The sequence below is a fragment of the Amblyomma americanum genome, chromosome 8 (assembly GCF_052857255.1).
Source record: "Amblyomma americanum isolate KBUSLIRL-KWMA chromosome 8, ASM5285725v1, whole genome shotgun sequence".
In the NCBI taxonomy this organism is placed as follows: Eukaryota; Metazoa; Arthropoda; class Arachnida; order Ixodida; family Ixodidae; genus Amblyomma; species Amblyomma americanum.
The window spans coordinates 69,231,941-69,254,819 of NC_135504.1; the positions used below are offsets into that span (position 1 = coordinate 69,231,941).

Below are 22,879 nucleotides of genomic sequence, written 5' to 3' on the forward strand. Positions count from 1 at the left end.
GTGCTCAGAATAGTTTCCCGATAGTCGCTTAAGGCAACTATGTGGATTCGATGAGAAACTGTGCTTAACTTAGGGCTGCATGGATTTAGCTGGGCGGATGATATTAGTAATTACGCGGCATAATGGGGCCGCTGGTTGCGCAGGGCAGTTCAAGTCAGTGGAAGAGGCTTTTGAACTGCAGTGAATTTTGTGACGTTAACTATGCTTAGGATGATTTTTTAGAAATGAAATTTGGGCATCTCATATTTCTCCACACTATTCTCACAGCAATTCTTTTCTTCTAACCTTCGCAGAAATGCGCTACGACTCCGTACGGGCGAAGCGCTATTCAGGACTCCGCTATTGATGACTCCGACGTAGACTGAGCCACATCAAGAGCCACTGGCGTCTGTTCCACTGCCAGCCATCTGGCGATTTCCAATATTTTTCCCCGCTGTATTAAAACCGACGACACCTCTTCCAGTTATCGCATTCCGGCACGTTCCTTGCTCACTCTGTACGCATCAAATTCTAAAGTCTGGGCGCTTAGAGATCAAGAGTGTCGGGCTTCCAGCAGCATATCAAAACCAAAACCCATGCTTTTCGCTCTTCTCTCGACACAAAACACGAGAGCCCCAATAAAAAACTGCAGAGGAGTCTTAAGCTCTACATAAAGGTGTGACGCGACTACGATAAGGAGTTAATGCGCATATATACGGATTTAATAATTCTCGACTCAATAATTCTGGGCTGGGAGTCCTCCTTACTACTCCTGTCACAGTTGTGCAGCGGTTACGCGATGCGTCACGGCCCTACCATGCAGGTTCTGCCACCGTTGGGGCCACCGAGAGGAAACGCCCAAAAAAAAATGACCACCATTGACTCACAAAAGATGAAAATGACTAGAAATGACTGAGAAAAATTAAATATTACTAAGCGTAACTCAACAAAAAGTCACTTAGATTGACTCAGCAAATACCATAGCAGTGTTGCTGAGTAACGTTGAGCTCGCAAAATATTATGAGGAAGGAAATGCAAGAAAATGTGTAGAACAAAATATGAAGAGCAGATAAAAGGTTGAACACAGACAATTAAAATTAAAGGAAACCACAAATGGTTTGGTTCATGAGGGTTTAACGTCCCAAAGCGACTAAGGCTATGAGGGACGCCGTAGTGAAGGGCTCCAGAAATTTCGACCACCTGGGGTTCTTAAACGTGCACTGACATCGCACACTACACGGGCCTCTAGAATTAATTTCTTCTGCATCGAAATTTGACCGCCGCTGCCGAGATCGAACCCGCGTCCTTCAGGCCAGCAGCCGAGCGCCATGCATAGCCATTGAGGCACCGCGGCAGCCATGGAAACCACAAATGTTAATTTATTTCGATCGCGTAGGGATACTGAAGCACAACATAGTTTTAAATACGTCGCTTCTGCATTTTCACGCAGTTCTTCTCTTTTCGCCGCTTGTGACACTACTCCTCAGCACATTCTTCACCTCAAGGATTTCACTGTCTCTTCAATCGTCAGCGTCCAGCCTATAATGCCGCTCTTCATCTACGAAACCGCTTACTTCCTGGCTTCCTCTGGGGCACCGCTTTCCGCCCGTATTGCGCGCCTTTTTCAAAACTGAACATTATCAGAATCGTGCCAGTGACACGCTCAATCGCAAAATCATACAGTCCTTCGTGTCTAGCTTCTGGAGTCCAACCATCGTGTTGGTGCAAAAGAAGTTCTACTTTGAACGTTCCTCTGTCCGTTATTGTTATATACCTACATAAAACATAACACTGCCAAATAACACATTAACATGAATTATAGGCTAGTTGTCGTTCCTCAATAGCTTGCCTGTGTGGCGCTGGCTTTTGGTACTTCGATCCCCTATTAGAATTCAAGTTCTCAACAAAAAATCTGGCAAAAAATTTAAGGACGCGGCGCTCTCTTGTCGTCCCCTTGGTTCGCTGTCATCTAACCCACATCGCCGGCGTAGACGCTGGACCGTCCCGAGGCAAACCCACCGGACCGATTGATTTTGCCTCCTCAGAAAAAGTTATTGAAGTGTTATGGAGAAGATACATGATTTGCCGATCACCTGAAGACGCGCTCCTTCCTGGTCGTCGATGAAGCCTGGCAGAACGTGCAATTCCTTCATTCATCGGGTAGCAGTGGCGATGTGGCAGTGGCATGTTCTATGCGCTGATACAACTGAAACAACTGTTTTGAATTTGCAAGTTACTTTGTTCTTTGCCTAATTGCTGCTAAGTTGCCTCTATTTGCCCATCGCTGGCCAATGCGGGACTGGTGTCCCATTGTTTCCAGTGCCACTTCAGAAAAATGACCTTTGCTCTGCCTGCTACGAGGATATCGAATGAGAGGAGTTTCAACGAGTAAACCTAACTTGCCCCATTGAACGAAACCCTTCTCTGTGTAGCTGCCGCGGAGGCTCAGTGGTTATGGAGCTCGGCTGCTGGCCCGAAAGACGCGGGTTCAATCCCGGCAGCGGTGGTCGAATTTCGATGGAGGCGAAATTCTAGAGGCCCGTGTACTGCGCGATGTCAGCGCACGTTAAAGAACCCCAGGTGGTCGAAATTCCCAGAGCCCTTCACTGCGGCGTCCCTCATAGCCTGAGTCGCTTTGGGACGTTAAAGCCCCGTAAACCATAAACCAAACCTTCCCTGTTTGAGTTTGTGTGTTCGTGTGCGTGAGTGTGCGTGTGTGTGTTTGTGCATGTCTCCAAGTGATCAATGAATGTACAATTGAGAATAATGACCTTAGGCAGACGGTCAGCGCTTTTGAATGCAATCTGATGGGGCAGCAGGTGGGGAGAGGGGCGCGGGCCATGCTACGGTGGCGACTGCTTCCACTAAGTTAGCGCGCATATCAGAAGGGGTGCGGCGGCGTCGCGGCGGCGGCTACGTAGAACCCTTCAGAGACAGAATTGCCAGCTGCGTGGTGACTCCGTTCACGAAGTGAGCGGCCAGTCCTAGGTCTTCTGACACGCAAGCCGTCTGAACTGTATGTGCCAACATTTTTGAAATGTGATGATTGGTACTAAAAATATCATATCAGTAAACGCGCAGCAGTTGGGAGCTGATATTTAAAACTAAAAATGCTGGAGCAAGGAAATTCCTGAAGTCTTTCGCATGACGTCCGCTGCCGTCTCGTAGCACTGTGGACGGCTCTAAACGATCTTTTGTCGCCTTATGGAAAGAGCTTGCTGAGATTTAGAAAACTTTGGCATACACTCACAGCAAAAGTTTACAACCATTCAACCCTGAAATAAGCTGTGTCTAACAATGGAACGTATGTTCAACGCATGTCTGACACCTACATTTAACTTCTAGAAGCACCCAATAGGCATTACAGGGAAATCGAGCTCCCACTCAAGAGAGTAGATGACGTCAAGCATAACCGTGAGAGGCAAGGAATGTGAAATGTGTGTTAAGAAGAACTTGTGGTTGGGCAAGTTGGTGCACGGTTGTTCTAAATAGAAGTTGCGCACACGTAAAATACGAACACAGGAAGAACACAGGAAGACAGAAAGAGCACAATTTTCGAGGAGGAACTATCATAAAAGAGGTCCTCTGCGACAAAGCTTTATTTGCTTTCCATTGTAGCAAGTGACGTCGAGAGGTTGCCTCGCCTTTTTTCCGCACCGGACAGGGTGCCTGCAGTGTTGATCTTTTTGTGAAACAATCCACTAATGTAGACTAGATTTCAAAGCGAAAAGAATGCAAAAAGGACGTTCAATTTTTCAGTCACCTCACTGCTGATCGGACATGATCGGACTGATGTATATCGTGAAGCGGATTGGTCTCCGGTTATGATATATTATTGAAAAGTTGTTGGAAAGTAATTATGAAGGATTTCCAACACAAACTCTACAGAAGAAGAGTCAGGCCAGAAAAGAATGGATGACAGCAGCACTCTTATAATAAATTAATAAAATGTGTTCTTATTTTTTGGGAAACGAGCAGCCCGGATGATTTAACTGAGTTTAAGAGTTTTCGAAACAATCTAAGCACAGATTTTAAAAAGGCTAAATCTTTATTCTATATTTATAATTTTTGGCTATCTTACGAAGCCCGAACTTACTTTGACGTGGCGGTGAAGGGTTTTTATGACTCAAGGCCATCTGTGGCCAGAGAGCAACATGGCACAAGGTATTTTGCTTCTACTCAAGGTGAGGTCAAAGACCTACTTTCAAACCATTTCACCTTAAATAAACGGAGCACAGACCAGGGGAAAGCGAAAAAATTAATTTGTACAGAACAATACGGCTGGGGTTCAACGTGGCTTCAACCTAGTTATACTAGCCTAAGTTCTGTTAAGCATGCTCTCCACTGTCCCTAATCAATTATCAAAGTCAATTTCAAAGGTCAAGGTAAAATATCAAGGTCAGGTACCCAAAGGTAATAGTCATATGGTCGCGTGGTCATATTACCATAGGTTGGGGCCATACCATCACGCAGTTTGGTTTGACGTTGTGAGGCATTGAAGGTCATTGTCGGTGTGGTGCCCACTGTATCACATTGGTAATCATATTGTTATCGTTCGTGTCTACCAAGCACCTGGAATTCACCATGACTTTATGTTGAAACTGAATGATCAGCTAGGTAAATACCGAAGACACAACAAGATAATAGCAGCTGATTTTAATCTTCCAAATGTCGACTGGAAATCACTGACTGCTGGCACGCATGAAGTACCAAAAGCCGACATTATTCTGGACATGCTATTAGCTTATAATCTGAAGCAGGCGCTTCTACTCCCCACTCGTGTAACTGAATCAACATCTTCAGTGTTAGATCTAATCCTTTGTCCAAATGTCATAACAAACTATTATTTGAAGTGCTTGGTATAATCTCGGACCATAAGATGGTATTCTTTGGTTGCTCACTTCCACGTCGATCCCTGAAGATTGCTTTCAGGATCGTAACGGTAAAAAATTTTGCTTTAGCAGATCATCCTAGCATTGTTTCATATTTAAAATATTCGCTACAATCATTCGATAGTAGTAATGTTAATACATTTTGGGTAAGGTTCGGGACTCTCTGCCACTGCTGCCTGCGCAACTTTGCTCCAGATAGAAAAAAGAAGGTAGATAGGAGAAGTCCTTGGATAACTAGAGAGATAATTCCCGTTAAACGCAAGCTGAAACGATATTGGAGACAAAAAAATGCTGCCATTTCTATCATTAGCAGCCTAAAAGCTACAATTGCAACCGAGTTACAAGAATCAAGACATCGCTACTTTAGTGAGACGCTTGGTGGTTACGTGATGGAAAATACCAGTAAATTTTGGCACTTTCTCTCAAGCGAAGCAATTAGAAAACTTGACAAGATAATTGTCAATGACTCTGCCATTACAGATCAAAAGGAGATAGCCGATGCTTTTAATACTTACTTCCAAAGAGTATTTAACAAATATTATACAACATTTAATGATTGCTGTCTGAACAGTCACGAAAGAAGTGTTACTATTAGCAGAGAAGCAATATTAGAACTACTGCTGCGGCTAGACACCAAGAAATCAGCGGCCCCGATAATATTCCCACTACCTTTCTAAAAACGTACGCTGAAACAGTACCGAAGTGTTTGATAACAATGTTTTACAAGTGTCTTACATCAGGCACAGTACCTGATGAATCGAAAATTTCCCGCGTGGTTCCGGTTTTTAAAATGGCAACCGACTGCAAGCTGGTAATCACCGCCCTATTTCACTGATTTCCACCCCCTGCAAGGTGCCAGAACACGTATTCAACAAATACCTCATCAATTTTTTTAGACCCGACGGGAATAATGACCAAAACGCAACATCACTTCCATCGAGGACTCTCCACAACAACACAGCTAGTGATCACTGTAGATGAACTTGCCAAAGTGCTTGATTGTGGTGGCCAGGTCCACATGATTTTCTTAGATTATTCCAAAGGCTTTGATAGAGTCCCTCATCATAGACTACTAACAAAAATGAAATTAATAGGCAGTCCGGATCAAATAATCAACTGGGTCACGTCATATTTGTCAAAACGAAAGCAGTTTGTCGACATCGATGGAGCCACCTCTCGATTCTTAGAGGATTACTCAGGTGTGCCTCAGAGATCGGTTTTGGGTCCAGTACTCTTCAATATCTATATAACCGACCTCACAAAAGCACTCGAACCTTCTGTGTCCGTAAAGCTGTTTGCGGATGATTGTATTATATTTAATACTATCAAATCTGTGTCTGACCATTTTACTTGGAACGCAAATCTGCAATTATTAGCAAAATGGTGTAACGAATGGAAATAGTTATTAACTTTGACAAAACAGTTTCTCTCTGTATTCGTAAAAAGACTACACAACTTAATTTTACACACAACATAAATAACAATGCCATCAGATATGTAAAAGAATATAAATATCTAGGTGTCACAATAACTTCACGGCTCAAATCGACAAAACACATCGATAATATATGTTCTTCAGCCCGCAAATTCTAAGGACTTCTCAAGTTTCAGATGGGCGGTTCCCCTAGTGCCCTAGGACTGAAGGCATATAAATCCATTGTAAGGCCGATTCTTGAATATTCCTGCATTGTATGGGACCCCTACACTAAAAAAGACACCCAAGAACTAGAAAAAAACGGCCTTGGCTTAGCTTGGTTAAGCCTGGTGATTGCGAAGCAAGAGTGTGTTATTCTCGGATGAGCTGGTAGTATGGCTGGTGGTAGTCTTGGGTTATACTAGTGTTACGGCTTAGAGTAAATCATCTAAGAGGAAGTCATCCGTCGAATCCGTGTATGCCGACAAACATTTCCCTCACCAGCGTGCCCCTTACAAAATCTTCCAGTATCGATTGGCCGACGGTGCGGTAACACTCCATTTTCTCCGCGTCGTAAGATATGCCCACTCGGTGCTTGCAGTAGCGTTCGTTAAAGTACGGTAGCGTTAAGCCGTAATAAATGTTGGGGTTATTGTCCCCGTCCAAAATGCGATACAGTTTGTTGTACGTCTCCTCGTCGTCTTCACGGTGCATTAGCGGTAGCCTGTATGTTTCGGCATTCTGTCGAGCTGCCTTGTTCGTAGGCACCATTGTAACATCTGGCTGTATGACTGCCTTGGCGAGAGGAGCGGAGCTGTTTTATACAGCTGGTGTGACGTCACTCTGACCGTAGCGCCCCTGGTGAGAGGAGCGGGAGTTAGGCTGCCGTTGGTAGCTACCGCCTCGCCTCTCGACGGCATGAGATGGGGCCCCGTTTTTACACAGCTGGTGTGACGTCACACCGACCGTAGCGCCCCTGGTGAGAGGAGCGGGAGTTAGGCCGCCGTTGGCGGCTACCGCCTCGCCTCGCGACGGCGTGAGATGGGGCACCGTTTTTACACAGCTGGTGTGACGTCACTCTAGGTCACGTGGTGTGACGTCACGCAGCGAAGTCACGCTAAAGGTCAATGGTGCCTACCACCGCCTCGCCACGGAACGGGCTGAAGTGCGACCTAAAGTAGTATTACTTCGCAATAAAAAATAGAACGTCTTGCGTCTCGCTTTAATTTCAACCGTTACTGGCGCCTGCACTCTACTTCCGCCATGCTGAAACTGGCAGATTTAGAACCATTTGCAGATAGAAGCAAGAAAGCCCGTCTCAACTTCTTTCACTCATTATACTTTTCTTGACTTGGTATTCGACTCGAAAATCACATCGCTAGTGATTCTAGACGATCCTCGCGCCACAAGCATACCCATAGCCTCGAACCTATTTTTGCACGCACAAATGCATACAACTTTTCTTTTTTTTCCAAGAACAGTTTCTGCATTAAATGCTCTAGCGCAGAACTCTCCGTTGCCTTCTAATCATTCTTTATATCTTCTCTGCTGGCTTCGTAGCTGCACTGTAACCGCATTTCCATTTGTATTTTTGCATTGTTTATTTCGTGGCATCTATATTGTTCGGTACTATCGTACTTGCTTCGCTTTTCCCCTGTAGCACACGGACGCTAAGGCGCCCGTGTGCTGTGCGATGTCAGTGCACGTTACAGATCACCAGGTGGCCGAAATTATTCCGGAGCCCTCCACTACGGCACCTCTTTCTTCCTTTCACTCCCTCCCTTATCCCTTCCCTTACGGCACGGTTCAGGTGTCCAGCGATATATGAGACAGATACTACGCCATTTCCTTTCCCCTAAAATCAATTATTATTCTTTATTATTCCCCTGCATGTATTTCCCTCTCCTGCTTGGACATACATGTCCGCATTATTCAATAAATAACTAAATAAAAAATGTCAAGATCAAGGTCAAGGGTCATGGTCAGGTGCCCAACTCTCATAGTATTATGGTGACGTGGTCATATTCCCTTAGCCTGGGGCACACCGCCACGCAGTGAAGTTCAGTTTGACCTTGTGAGGCACTGAAGGTCATTGTCTCATCCCCATCAAAATCGGTAGTTTTGTCCCGATGAGTGGAGCTCTCGCTGTAATATGGTTTTCAGCTCGGTAAATCCACCCAAATATCAGTGTAGATAACAAAAGGTCTATATTTACTAATTTTGAAAGTGGGCTTTCCTAAAATTTTCCTAATATTTTCGCAAAGCCTTCATTTCTGTTAAGCCGTCAATAATATTAAGCAGAACTGAGGTATCTGACAGTCTCCCAGTTCGCCTTGGTCGTCTGGGAATCCTTCGGTTGGAAGCTAGCGCCGGTATTGTGTGTATGTGTTCTTCGTCCTTCGTCTTGGGTTGCGCTACCGCTCATGCCTTGGGTCAATACGCAATCATATAAATTAGAGCTTAATAACGTAATAACTAAACGCCTGCACAGTTGCCGGTTTCTGGGTGTACATTTCTACGGCGACCTGGGCTGGAGCGACCATGTCGAGAGCATTACATTCAGAACGGCCTGATCTATTTGCGTGTCATCTTCTACCGCACATGACGGAGGCCGACAGTCTCCGAAACCAAGGAATATAGTGGATTTTTTTTATTTCGTTTCTGGTTTTCGTCAATATAAGACTAATAGGTAACTATTTTAAAAGCAATTAATTAGAAAAGATACAGACAACAACCGCATGCCTTCCGTGGGACCAGACCCCAAGGCCTCCAAATTTGTCGTCACCATCATTACCTTGAGTCAAGAGACGTCCGCACAACAAATCTCACTGTGCCTGTGGATCCCCCATTAATTCTGCTTCTGAGAACTTAAACCACGTTACTACAGAACACTTCCTCGGGTCGTTGCTACGTCTTTACCCCCGCTCTTATCCACTGAGTTTTTCCTTCTTTTTCCCCACTCTGACGCTTAACTAGACTGCTGGTTGCCACTGCTGCGTCGTCCTGATTACATTACCGGAAATATAATTTCTTCGCAATGATTGCGTACTTATTTCTGGTTCATGATAATCAGCCGGAGCTTTGTCCCGTGACGTTGACGGTAATATCAGAGAGGGTTTCTTTTATCAGACAACAAATAGAACTCTTGTTTCTGAGAACGGAACAAGGACCGCAGAACATCAGTTGCTATCAATTCCTCGATTCTGTGGAGGGTGGTAGTGCTTTGAGCTTTTTCCAGGCCGATTCCTCCCAACGCACTTTAAGATTTGCTAACTACATTTCCAGGCTCCCATTTTATACCTAGCGAGATGCATTTTTCGCCTTCACAGAGAGAGACTGAAAACTTTCAACACTCAGGAAGCCTGTGTTTGAAGCAATGAAGTCCATTTCTCCTGACACACTGCAACTGCTAATATTCATTGCCGCAGCTGTATTGACGTGTCCTTCTCGATTTTTCTCATGCCTGATTTTCACGGTTTTATCCAAATAACAGCCGGAATGAAGACGGGCATAAAGAAATCTATTCACGCGAAGACTGCAATAAAATTAGGGCAATAACAAAGAAATAGGAGCAAAGAATCATAAATTATTCTTTCTTTCGTCTAAACCTAATAAGACGTCTGGACGGATCGTTCCGAGTTGCGTTTTTTTCTCATTTATAGAAAGGTGCTTACGACGGCAGGAGGTTCTTTTCTGAACGAGACATGCAGCGCTTTGGCTTAATCTTCCTACAAAGGTAACTTAATATCTACGAATTCGCTATAGGCGTAATAGTCACGTGCTTTGACGTGAAAACCAGTGAAAAAAATTAAAGCAATAGGTAGAAACCGAGAACAATTTTAACTTAGAAGTCTTGTCGACCTACGCAGCTAAACCTTCTTAACTTCAGTCTGCAGACGTACAACCTTTCTGACACTAGCAGGAACCGCCGGAATATGCTTGATACCTTCTATAGTCAATATCAGACAGTTTGCCTGGCTTGGTGCGGCGTCAGTACGTTAACACACTAATGGTGAAATTTTGTAGCGATAGCTGCATTACGCTAGCATTTCCAGCCTTCAGCGTGGCGGCGCCGTGGGCACCGTGGCGGATCCGTGGCTGGTCACGTGGTTGGTCATGTGGTGCGGAGCTGCTGCCGGCGGCGCGACGCGCCGGTGAAACCAAGTGGGGGTTGGTGGAGAGGGGAGAGAGTGAATCCACGTCCAGGGACGAAGATGAAGACCGCCCAGCGAAACGGAGCGGCGAAAGACTGACTCTGCAATTCGACTGAGCGAGTTCCACTCGGCCAGCCGTAGCTATCATGTCACTCCAGGTTTAACCATAACTAAACCACAGCCATTTTTCGTACAATTGCTTCGCGAATGGGACGATTGCTTGTGCAGTCCTAGACACAAATTCTTGCCATACAGTAGTGCTCACGCATCACATAGCACACGCCTGAACTAGTCATAACGAGGTATACGCACTACAAGTTCCAAATGCAACAAAACAGAATACCTTCCCCGAGCCTAACCGAAATGAGCACCCCTTTTTTTTGGTTTCAAGGCTGATTTGTCGCCACCGGACGTCCTTCTTTGAGCAAATGTTCGTGGTACTTGGCCCATTCTAATAGGAATTAAAGAAAAGACGGCGGCAACAATAAGCACTGTCGCTCAAACGAAATGGCATTCGAAGCGTTTGGTGACGACGCTTAGACTGGGCGACCTTCTGCGTCCTTCATACAGCATCATTTCGTTCTTTCAACGCTGAACTCGCACAGCTCCCGGTTAACCTGCATCTACAGGTGACAAATAGAAAAAAATCTAGGTGAATGGAGCAGAACACAAGCGATCACCTACTATGTACATTCAGATTGCTGATGATTTTGTGAGTTCCCAGCCTCGTAAAGTACCCTGCATGAATGACGATGTACTTGCTGAAACCGTAGAGAAACTTGAGCTCTCACGCCTGACCTAAGAAAACTTCATTCATGCAGTAGCATGTGCTAAAACGACTAGCACTAAGGTTATGACTCTTACAAAAGTACAATCGACTGTTGGCGCGGAGCACAGCAGAGAGACGAGCATGCAAGACGCATTCCGTAGAAGAGAGCTTTACTAGTCGCGCACGGAAGCACGTTCAGCGTCATTTGGGTCAACTGGCAAGACGTCAATGGTGATCCTGTTTGCTGAGCTAGATCTCAGAAAACCTCTTTCTAAGGTATGAATTGCTCTACGCAGCCCCAGAGGTCACCCCGCGCAATTACATCCTTTTAAGTGCGTAAACTTCGTAATCTATGCTGATGATAGCACCTTACTTATTTCTGGGAGTAATATTAGCGCACTAGAATTAAAATGCAATGACATCCTTACTAAGCTATCCGCATGAACTAGAGTAAATAAAATCAAAGTAAACCGAACTAAATCCAAAGACGTTATTTTTCGTGCTCAGAATAAAACAGTTCCTCCGGTGAATCCATTCGTTCTTCAAGACCAGCATATAGAAATAGTCAGCGAGCATAAGGTTCTCGGTGTGTATTTTTCTGCCCATCTTAAATGGGACGCTCATATTGTTTATATCTCTAGAAAACTGTCTGCTGTTACTGGCGTAAAATCACGCTGCCGCACATTTCTTCCCACAAGCGCTGAACTACAAATATATTACGCTCTATTTTTTTCTCATATTCACCACTGTACACTGGTATGGGCAACAACAACTAAAAGAAATATTAACAAGCTTCTCATTTTGCAGAGGAAAATTGTTTCGTCTTATCGCAAACACGAAACCAACATCGAGTGTTAATCCCACAATAGCATCGTTCAATATGATCCATGTAGATAATTTATATGAATTTCGTTTCTTACAAATAACATACTTTTCTTCCACAGGTATGAGTATTTTCTTGACACAACTTGCTTCCTTGAATATCGTACACCAACAGTAAACACTCGTTGTACTGATATTTGGTCCTTACCACAGTTTCGAACTGATTACAAGCTGCAATCCTTGGCTCACATTCTGCCATTTTTTGTTAATAAATATAAAGATACTGCTGAATTTAGTCCACAACAACTGCGAATATACGTTGTGAAAATGTAATCTGAATTTATTCATAGCCCCGCCGCGGTGGCTCAGTGGTTAGGGCGCTCGACTACTGATCCGGAGTTCCCGCGTTCGAACCCGACCGCGGCGGCTGCGTTTTTATGGAGGAAAAACGCTAAGGCCCCCGTGTGCTGTGCGATGTCAGTGCACGTTAGAGATCCCCAGGTGGTCGACATTATTCCGGAGCCCTCCACTATGGCACCTCTTCCTTTCTTCTTTCACTCCCTCATTTATCCCTTCCCTTGCGGCGCGGTTCAGGTGTCCAAAGATATATGAGACAGATACTGCGTCATTTCCTTTCCCCAAAAACCAATTAAAAAAATTTATTCATATGTCGTATGAGAAAATTTTTGTTTTTACTGTACTCTTTTATTGCATTCAGTTCTTTAATGATAAACATTCTGTTAGCTTATTTCTGTTGTGTTGCTCTCATGCATATGCTGTATAATTTCTTTTCAGTTTATCTGTTGATGACCCCGTCTGTATTGTTCATTAATTGTTATTTCTTTCTGTCCGCTGGTGCCATTAAATGGTTTCCTGGGCCTTCGTAAAGCTGTTTGTACAGGTTTTAGCCGAGGTGACCATCCAGATACTTGCTGGAGAATAAAATATGATTTGATTTGATTTGAACTGTAAACGCGACTATTTCTCGTCTCGGCGCAAGGGAGGCTTTCTGTCCCAAGGTCATTGCTCTATTAACAACCATATCGGTGTCACGGCCTCTTTAAAGCTTTGAAACTCCGTGTTGGAGAAATTCCGTGTTGGAGAAACTCCGTGTTGGAGAAACTCCCTGTTGGAGAAACTCCCCCCATTCGCTCAACACTGCTCTTCTTAACGAACCATTCACTATGAAAGAGCTCCATGCGGCTCTGGCAGTTGCCAATAAAAAACAATCCTGCCCAAGACCAGACTCTGTCAGCTGCACTGCCTTCTCTCACCTAAGAAGTACAGCTAAGGCTCAGCTGCTCGAGTTTTATAACACCTCCTGGGAGACCGACCATCTTGAGTGCTGGAAGTGAGCGCGTTTTATATCTGTCCTCAAGCCCGGAAACCCACCTGCTGACCTAAATGCTAATCATCCCATTGCACTTCTAAGCTTCGTCGAAAAACTGATGAAGAAAATGGTACATTACCGCCTTAACTGAGGCCTGACGAAGAGGAGAATTTACCCGCCCACTGTGTCTTGTCTTCCGGAAAGGAAGCCCAACATTGCTAACGTTATTGCTCTTACCAACTGTGCCAAGCGTATCAAAGTGCAGTGGTCTATGACCATTGCTCTGTTCCTTTACGTGAAGGGTGCTTCACACATGAGGTTATTCATGAAGGCGACATAGCCCTGCATCAAATAACTCAGGCTGTTTCACACAAGAGGGATTTTAAGTCCTACTCTGATCGATATCTTTGCTATTGGCTTGAGCAAAACGCTGGCCCCCTACTGTTGAAATCACCATCACCGCAAATGACATCTTTGTATTGTGTTCTGGACACAAAAGGCGCACTGTGCATGCGCGACTACAGACGACAATAGGCTGATTTGCATTATTTTTAAACAAGCGGGGTATCGTCATATCCCCAGATAAGTAAGTGCTCAGAAATTTTATTTCCGAAGCGCGATCTTTTCGAGCAAGGTGCTGAGAGCTGCTGGCATCCCAAAGTCATATGTCACCAGCCAGAAATTTCTAGGTGTGACCTTTGAGAAGTCACTGTCGTAGTCTTCACGCGTAGAACAGCTGAAAATCAAACTGTGTTCATACGCCTCTCCCTTTCGTATGCTCTCGACTACCATAAGAGTCTACTCTATAGATTCAATACTACAGCTGTATGGGGAGTTCTGTGAATGGCTTCGACACTTGTCTCCTAGTTCTTCAAGGTATCTAGCAAAGAAAAATCCAACTCCTCGAACACAAGTAATCCAAGGCTTTGAGAATCTGCGCTAAAAAAGAAGTAAGTTGCTCCCTAGCGGACACCCTTCTATAAAAGGGTGTGCGCTTCCTCCCCAATAGTCGTAGTCTTGTTTAGAGTGTGCCTCGGCCTTCCCAACAGCACCTCCACATTAGATACTCTAGGAGAGAGCAGAAGTCTCTCTCTATCAGTGCTGCTAACCGAGGGGCTGCTTTGTGCCCAGCTGCGCTTTGCGGCCCGTGAACCTTGCCTTCCACTCGCAGCGTACTGCTTAAACGAAACCTCCGCTCGTCTCCCGTTACACTACCAGGGAACTGGCACGTCCTCGTCAACAACTTGAAAGTTTGCTGCATGGCCAATCAGGGCAACAATACCTGGAATTAAGAGCAAAACCCACACCCTCGGACCAGACCTTCAATGCTTTGCCCTTCAGCACACTTCTCGACCATATAGTGTACACTACCACATCTACGCTGATGGCGGCTCGGTCACCTCCGTCTCATCAGCAGTTGCCTGAGTTCCATCAATGCGCACCACTATCTAGACGACACACAGTCACTGCACTTCCACTACTGCTACCGAGCTCGAAGCTCTGCGAGCAGCTTTTACATTATATTTTGTAACAACTTCCAACAGCGTGGGTTATCGTTACCGACTATCTCGCTTTACTGCAGTCATCGCGCATTCAGCAGCAGCTCCGAGTCGACTACAAAAGGCTGCACAGCGAGGCCTGCGAGCTACGTCATCCTGTTGTGCTGCAGTGGTTACCAGCTCACGACGGCCTCGCAGGCAATAATCACGCTTACAGCGCAGCGAAAGTGGGTGCCTGCCGACACTCCGTGCTGTTACCCGGATCCTTTTGCCATACTAATAGCGCCTGATTAGTGGCTGCTCAGTCCAGGTGGACTCAACGCTCTCTGTTGCGTGATCCACAGCGTCAGTACTGACCCCTATTCGTATCGACCCCACTTGTGTCTTCCGCATACCCACCAATTCTGATAGGCGTTACCGCAATTGCCTGCAGCGAATGCGCTTCGACGTTTCTTACTCTAAATACTTTCTTGATAAAATTGGTACATCAAGCAGCCCTCTGTGCCCGACATCGCCTGTTTGCGAAGGTCTTGAACAGTTGGCCTGCTGCAGCCTGATTTCCAACACCCACCGAAAATCATTGCCAAGCAGTTTAGGACTCCACCAGAATGGCGCCCTGTGCCTGCAGCATGTCCTTGGTCCCTGAAGTGATGTATTCAGCTGCGCGTGGGAGAAAGGCCTTAGTAGATTTTTTTCTATTCATGGGTTTGAAGACACCTTTTGATGTCCCTGTTTCTGAGCGCGCGAGTATTGCAGATGTTTGATTTCCCCTTTCAGCTTTTCTTCGTTTTTTTCTCTCCTCTTTTTCACCCTATTCTATTAAACTCATCCGGATTAGCATGCCAGGGTAACAACCAGAAAAACCTCTAATGTATTGGTTAAACTTTCTCTCTCTCTCTCTCTCTCTCTCTCTTTCCGGAACTAAAGTATAAGCAAATGCTCACTGAAGAGGGAGGGCGCGGGAGTACACAGAAACTCGAACTTCAGCGGCATAAAATTGCCTTCTCGCCACCACGAGCCTCCCAAGATCTTATCGGGAAATCGCAATGAAATAAACGTCAGCCTTGTTTGTCACATTCAGCAGGGCTTTACGTCGGTGTTTTCGTCTCCCTGAGTTTCTTTATTTACCGCAATGTCCTTGTTTCAGCCGTCCTGCAATGATGACCAATGTCATCGCGTGCATGGCATTCTCGCTGGTTTACCTAGCCAGTCCAGCATCTGCGACGAAATCCATGTCTGATAAGAATTGCGCAAACTGTAAGTAACACTTTGCATCTCTCTCTCTTTCAATGTTCGTTTCACGGGCGATAGCTTGCATGTAAGGAGTGGCAAGATATGACCGGGAAAGTTAATAATGGGTTGAAAAATAAAACCTAAAGAAAAAACGCTCTTTTTCATTGCGATCATCACAAATTTGGTCCGTCTATTCAAGCTGTTCGTCACAGCAGTCATATGTTCATTCTTATCATTATTATCCGGATTTTCATCCTGCACGAAACACAATAGTCAGTAGCAAAATAACTACGCCCTGTTGGAGATAATATGAATCAGATCTATTTTTGTTTATAGCATACTTCAAGGAACTGAAAATGAAGGCATTACTTGAAGGGTGGAGTCTACATACTACTCTTCGACCAACAATTTTACTGACCATACCTAGCAGAAAGCGTTTAAATATAAGTAGTTAGAATGTCTAACCAGCGATTACGGCCCGAGGCGCAAATTGAAACAACCAGTCGCACAAACAATACTAAAAACAGTTGTTATTAATCTGCCGTACAATTGCAATCCCAATGAAACAACAGCCGAAAGCACTAACGTGCAGGAAAACAAACATAGCTGGATGAGATCTGGAACTTCCATCACCCATTTCAAAACTTAACTCCAGTTCTTGAAGCAAATGATTTTGCAAGCCACATGAATATTAAGAGTGTTATTTTGTTTCAGATTAGGAGAGAGCTTATCGTGAAGAGGTTTGTCTTAAACTTTGCCAATAGCTCAAAACACTGTCTCGCTTACGCCATTGATATTGCCACTATTGCCACGGATGACGTTAAAGAGTGATTGAAGTTAATTGGCTGCCGCATGTGTTATGTCCTTAGTACTCTGTGTGCCCATACTGAATGTGCTATGTGCTTCCTTTCTGCTTGCATTCATCGTCATGATGACGTCACCCTACGTAGCACTTTTGGTAGAGAAGCCAGGTAACTTAATGTCGCCCAGTCAACTTGCGAATTCATTGACCGGACGTCATTTTTGGTTTGCCTGATTTGCTGATCGAGGTTTTTTATTTCGCCTATGTATGAAGCCGGAAACTTGGAGCATGCGATTCTTTGAATGACACCCGCTTAATTTCTCTGGGTACGCGGTCTTTGGGTCAATGTAGAAAGGGGATGATCATTGAACCAGGTTTGTGAAGCACGCAGATGTCAATGAGAAAGAACTCATAAGTTTCAACACAATAAAATATCAGAAGCTACGCTCTTCAGAAGCTTGCCGATTGGCAGCTCGCGGCGAAAATGCAGCAAGCCTCGCGAGTTCAATCCGTGACATAAAGAAATTCCGATTACCGACCGGCACAAGGTTAGCCACGTTCTAAAAGGCATCACAGATGATGGTTTGACTTGCACGTCTCAAAGGATCTTTCCAGTCTCAAAGCGGTCATCAAAAGTGTCGTTTTTTCAACGCAGTGACGATTCGTCGCAGGCAGTTCCGGCGACTTGCAAACACGACGGCGACCTCCTGTTGTTAAGATCAGCGCACCCCATCACATGCTTCCTACCGATTCGGCTTCCATGTGTGACACGGAGATTAGAATCGTCTGTCGAGTGCTGAAGGCTATGGGGCCTCCTGCTCTGTGCCATAGCGCCCTTGAAAGCAGCGTTCCCGTCGTCTCATGGGTTCATGTCGTTCTGCCGCAGGAAATATTCTTGGCTACCTACAAAACGCAAGGTCCGTAGGGCTTTTTTGTAGCGTAAGCTACACTGGCCGAGATTGAGCAGTTTCGCGTGGCTCCTGGATAGACGTGCTGCGCATGCGCGATGAGCAGTGACGTCATACGGCGCACACCTGGCGCGCCGGAGCCGCCGCCTCGCGCGCCTCGCCGGTCTGCGCATTCTCTAGAAACCGCACCTCGTGACAAACCACGTGACCAACCACGTGACTGGTCACGTGACAAACCGCGTGACGAACCGCGTGACCAGCCACGGTGCCGTGCCGCCGGCAGCTCCTCCGCCCCACGGGACCGACCAAGGGGCCAGCCACATGGTCGGTAAATGTTTATATTCCTTGCGGTGTGCAGGATATCAGGCTGCTTGATCTCCTGCTCCTTAATTGTCAGAAGTCAATTCTCATGGCCAGTGACTTCTCATCATGTGTCGTGGGGCTTTAGGACAGATTTCTGTGGTAAGCGCCTTTAGGATTGGGTTACTGATAACAACATTGCGTGTATGAATTCAGGTTCGGCCACATTTCTCCGCGCACAAATTCGATCTGTGTTAGATTTAACTTTCACCAGGCCTAGCGTTCCTGTACTCAATTGGTCGACTGTGGATTGTGGAACATCCAGCGATCACATACCTATCGTTTATGATGTTAATTGCCGCTTAACTCCGGCGTGCTCTCAGCAGAGGTCGTATATAAACTATGGCCAGTTTCAGTCCTCTTTGCGCTTTACTCTTGCTTCAGCGGTTAATTCTGCTGAAGAACATACAGCAAAAGGCAAATGCTTGGCCATTTAGGAATGCTGATAGAAGTCCGAATTTTTTGTACGTACATCAAGGTAGAACACTTCAGCTAGATGGTGGAATGCAGATTGCTCGCGGGGTCACAGACGCAGAAAGGCTGCATGGAAGAAGCTCCTACACAATCAGTGCCCAAAAAATTGGCATAATTATAAGTTCATTGTGGCTACTTTTAAACGCACAGTCTCACAAGCGAACGAAAATTATGAATCCGACCATTTTGATTTCCTATCAAAATCAGGAAATCGTCGCGCACTTTTCTCTTTCTTAAGATCGCGGAAAAAGATTCCGGTTTCAGAACATTCACCCTCATGTGTTATGACCCCGCAAGAAGCAATAGAAACTGTTGATACAATTGCCAAAGGATTAGAGCAGCATTTTGCTTCTGTACTTTTTTTGCGCTCTGCGTTTGTGGCGTCAGTGGACCAGTTTCTGCATGTCCCCCTATTACTCTTCCCGAGCTTTCCCCGACAGTGTTGAGATTACCAACTGCTGCTCCTGGTCCTGATAGGGTAACATCAAAAAGCTGTCTTCCGCTTTCACGTAGCACGTCGTTTGCTTCAGTTTGTTTTTTTTTTTGTTTTGCATTAAGTGCTCATGGTCGTGCATGGCCAGCAGCACTGTGCCGCGGTTATTCCATTTAGCTTATTTTCCGAATCTGTAGAGGTTCCCGCAACGGTGCGTTCTATTGAGCACAGAATGGTAACGTCTAGAATTAGCCTATACTTGAAAAGGGAACGCAAGAAACTAGTCAAGCGGAAACAAATTAACGAGTTAGCAGCAAGAATGAAAGTAGAGAAATTCAGGATATCGCTTCGGAACAGATACTCGGCTTTAACTGAGGAGGACGACCTAAATGTTTAAGCAGTGAAAGATAATTTCACAGCTATCATTACGGTGTGAGCAGACGAAGTAGGCTGCAGAATGGCTCGGCAGGATATCGGAAAGATTAACAGACCTTGTTAACAAACGCCAAATCATGAAAGCATCATAGCTCACAGAAAGAACAGAACTGGCAGAGCTATCGAAATTATTAGTTTATTTAGCTATTAATACTTCTGCCTTGTTTCCAGCACCTCCGTAGGATGGATAGAAAAATCGAATAAAAAAGAAATGGGCAAAATAAAGAGGCATACAGAGGTCACTTGCGACATGCAAAAGTTGCACTAGCTTAAATGCAGCACAACGCTCAACAGAGAAGAGAGAACATAATAAAATGACTCGCTACATAAAGACAAATCCGACTCAAAAAATGTCAATGAACTTTTGGTTATAATACCATTATTAAAATTATTCTATCCAATAATACATGGAGGAAAACATGCGGGAGATACGGGGTTCGATCCCCAGTGCCGCCTGGTACCCACCGCAGATAAAATGAGTACAAGCGTACACACTGTACGTTGAAAGGCTTGGGAAATAGGTCTTTCACCCCCCCCCCTTTTTGTATATGAAGAAAGCTTGTGTCATGGCACTTTATCGCCTCAGATGCCCTTGCGGCATAAAAGTCATCATCATCATCAATACGTCTAGAAAAAGAATAATATTTTTGAAGCAATTCTTTCTCGTATGAACCTTTTCAGAAATATGAATGGTTTTCGTTAATCAAAGTAAAATCCCTTTGTATTTCTTTGGTTCGGATAAGGCGTGTGATTTTTCCGTTGCAATTTCTTCACTGCTTTCGTATTTCGTTTGTCTCCAATGGTATTAGCGGAGAGTAGTTTATTCTGCCATCATTTAATTGGTCCACGCGATCGACTCGCGTTAGCCCTTAGAGCGACGTCCACTTTGGGGAAACTATTTAGACTTTGTGAATTGACATACTGTATAAAATCTCAGGAATGCATTTTTACTTCGAAAATACAACAGTCGAAGGGTTTCCTGAGCTTTTGTGCATGCTTGGGTGTAAAGCTTTCTGCTTTACACCATGAAGTCACATCTATCTTTGTAATGAACCTCCCGTATGGATTACCACGGCGGCTGTTGCTAACCCAAGCCACACAGGTGATCGGTCCAATATTGGAAATAGGTGGTTTCACTCCGGTCCTTTGCAGTACCGGCCTTTGAGAATACACATGAGCGTGCCTGCAGGCTGAGGCAGTGCATGCGGGAATGCGAAATGAAAGCAGTAGCGCAGCCAGGGGTGAGAAGCGACAAAGCTTACGACGGTCGAGGCTATGAATTATATCTCAACTACGCGCGTTTCGGTGCATATAAAGTGAATGACTTCATTTTTCCTCACACTTTCTAGTTACCGGAGACCTCATGCGTTGCGTAGACAGCATTAAAATGGATGGACTTCCGAATGACTACGCTATGAAGGTAAGAGGAACCCCGAACGCTTGTTTGCATCCAGCGTGGCAGACCCAGTGCGAAACGAACGTTTCCTTCAGCAACTAGCGAGCCTGTTTATTGTACCGTACTTTTTTTTATAAACCTCACTGTCCGAGCTAAAGTTACAATATACGTTTTTAATTATATTTTATTCATTTGAATTCGATTTAAAATTTTGGCAGCCAGAAACCATATTTTGTGGTAAGTATATTAAAATCTCTAAACTTTCAACTAATATTGTAATCAAGTTGTGCTGTGGCTTACCTCTGTCTTGCAAGGGTGGCAATGCTATTCATGCATTTAATTAGATTGCGGCTTTTGTTATCAGAGTTGTGTAAACGTTTTAACCAAGATGTACTTTGAACCGAAGAGTAAGAATGAGCTATTCTGGTAGCCCAAAACCACTCTTTTCAGATGATGGAGAGACGCAAATCTCAATGTGAGCTTCAATTCAGGTCGCGGTAAAAAGCTCTCTCAATCAGTAGACAGGAAAAGAAAATTAGGATATTGTATTCATTCTAAAGAGTTAACTCACCAGCGAAATAATGATGCAGCATTACCGATCCGTGTGGATACGGATGTGGTTGGGATCGGCCTCATAGTTGAGACGCAACGGTGAGCCGGTTGTATGTTGGAAATTATTGAGATACAACAGGAAATAATCCGGCTGGAACTGCCCAGTGATGGCCGCTTCACCTTGAGGAAGAAGAGATGATGACAAGGTGAAGAAGAAGAAGAAGAAAAAGAAGAAGAAGAAGAAGAAGAAGAAGAAGAAGAAGAAGAAGAAGAAGAAGAAGAAGAAGAAGAAGAAGAAGAAGGAAAAGAAGAAGAAAAAGAAGAAGAAGAAGAAAAAGAAAAAGAAAAAGAAGAAGAAGAAGAAGAAGAAGAAGAAGAAGAAGAAGAAGAAGAAGAAGAAGAAGAAGAAGAAGAAGAAGAAGAAGAAGAAGAAGAAGAAGAAGAAGAAGAAGAAGAAGAAGAAGAAGAAGAAGAAGAAGAAGAAGAAGAAGAAGCGGCACTCAATGCAATGTGGGCCGAGGTATGCGAAGGATGTGAATGGAATATAGGTGCGATGCTGGAAGAGGCCGTCCGAAATGCCGGCCTCGAGTTTCGGCTGTCTGATCGAAGGAGAGCTTCAAGTATGATGAGGCTACAAGTCTTGATGAGAGGTGTACGTATGGATGCCGCCGATTGGAGCTGACGGTATTCTAATCCAGCTATACAACTAACGACTCTGTGCCGACTGTTCGTGTGTGTCGGTCAGGGGGGTCTGCAAGGACGTGGAAGTGGCGGAGTATCTCGAACCTACTGCGTCTAGCCATTCCCGATAAAATAAAGTCTAATGAACGAGAAAAGCGGTCCTCATCTGGGAGATATTCGTGACCAAGCCCATGTTAATCGCCACCGGAACCGCACTGTCTTCCCAGAGGCCAAGCCACTTCTAAGCTATGAACTAGGACAATAAAATTGTCAAGCAGGTTGTGGAGTCTACTCGTCTCAAGGCGTCACTTTCTAAATCTTGCCCTCACATAACTGAGGCTTCCTTGGAAATGCATATAGATCGTCTGAAGAAAGTTTGTTTGCCGTAAGTGTCATTGGGGCAAATCTGCGAAAGAATGGCCGAGGGAATTGAAAAAGAAGCCCGTTCAGAGAATTGAGGTAATTCCCAGAAAAGGAAATCTGTTGAATACGTTCAAGGCGTTTCACACCGTTTCAAGAAGCTTGGTGATAGGGGTATGAAGTTGTTTAGAATGCAGGGGATTATCTGAAAAGCTGAAGGTTAGCAGAAAATGTGCAGCCGTCAGCAGGCTGTTGAGTAATATTAATAGCAACACTAGGAGCAGGTACAGTATTCGCCACAAAACACCATTTTTCTCATGCAGGGAAGGGATAATGTACCACAATCCTCTTTGCTGTGATAAGCCATGCACAGAGCAAATTGATCG

At 44.8% G+C, this 22,879-nt stretch overlaps 2 protein-coding genes across 5 annotated transcripts in view; both read left to right on the forward strand.

The window, feature by feature from the left end:
- LOC144100418 (uncharacterized) overlaps positions 1 to 471 on the forward strand; it is a 33,230-nt gene extending 32,759 nt beyond the window's left edge. For all 3 annotated transcript variants that reach the window (XM_077633374.1, XM_077633375.1, XM_077633376.1), the window contains one exon: positions 294 to 471. In XM_077633374.1, the coding sequence (XP_077489500.1) occupies positions 294 to 365 (72 nt within the window). In that variant the 3' untranslated portion in view covers positions 366 to 471. The remainder of the gene's footprint in view (positions 1 to 293) is intronic.
- Positions 472 to 9,914: 9,443 nt separating this feature from the next.
- LOC144100419 (uncharacterized) overlaps positions 9,915 to 22,879 on the forward strand; it is a 34,306-nt gene continuing 21,341 nt past the window's right edge. For both annotated transcript variants that reach the window (XM_077633377.1, XM_077633379.1), the window contains exons 1-3: positions 9,915 to 10,021; positions 16,007 to 16,116; positions 20,854 to 20,924. In XM_077633377.1, the coding sequence (XP_077489503.1) occupies positions 9,990 to 10,021; positions 16,007 to 16,116; positions 20,854 to 20,924 (213 nt within the window). In that variant the 5' untranslated portion in view covers positions 9,915 to 9,989. The remainder of the gene's footprint in view (positions 10,022 to 16,006; positions 16,117 to 20,853; positions 20,925 to 22,879) is intronic.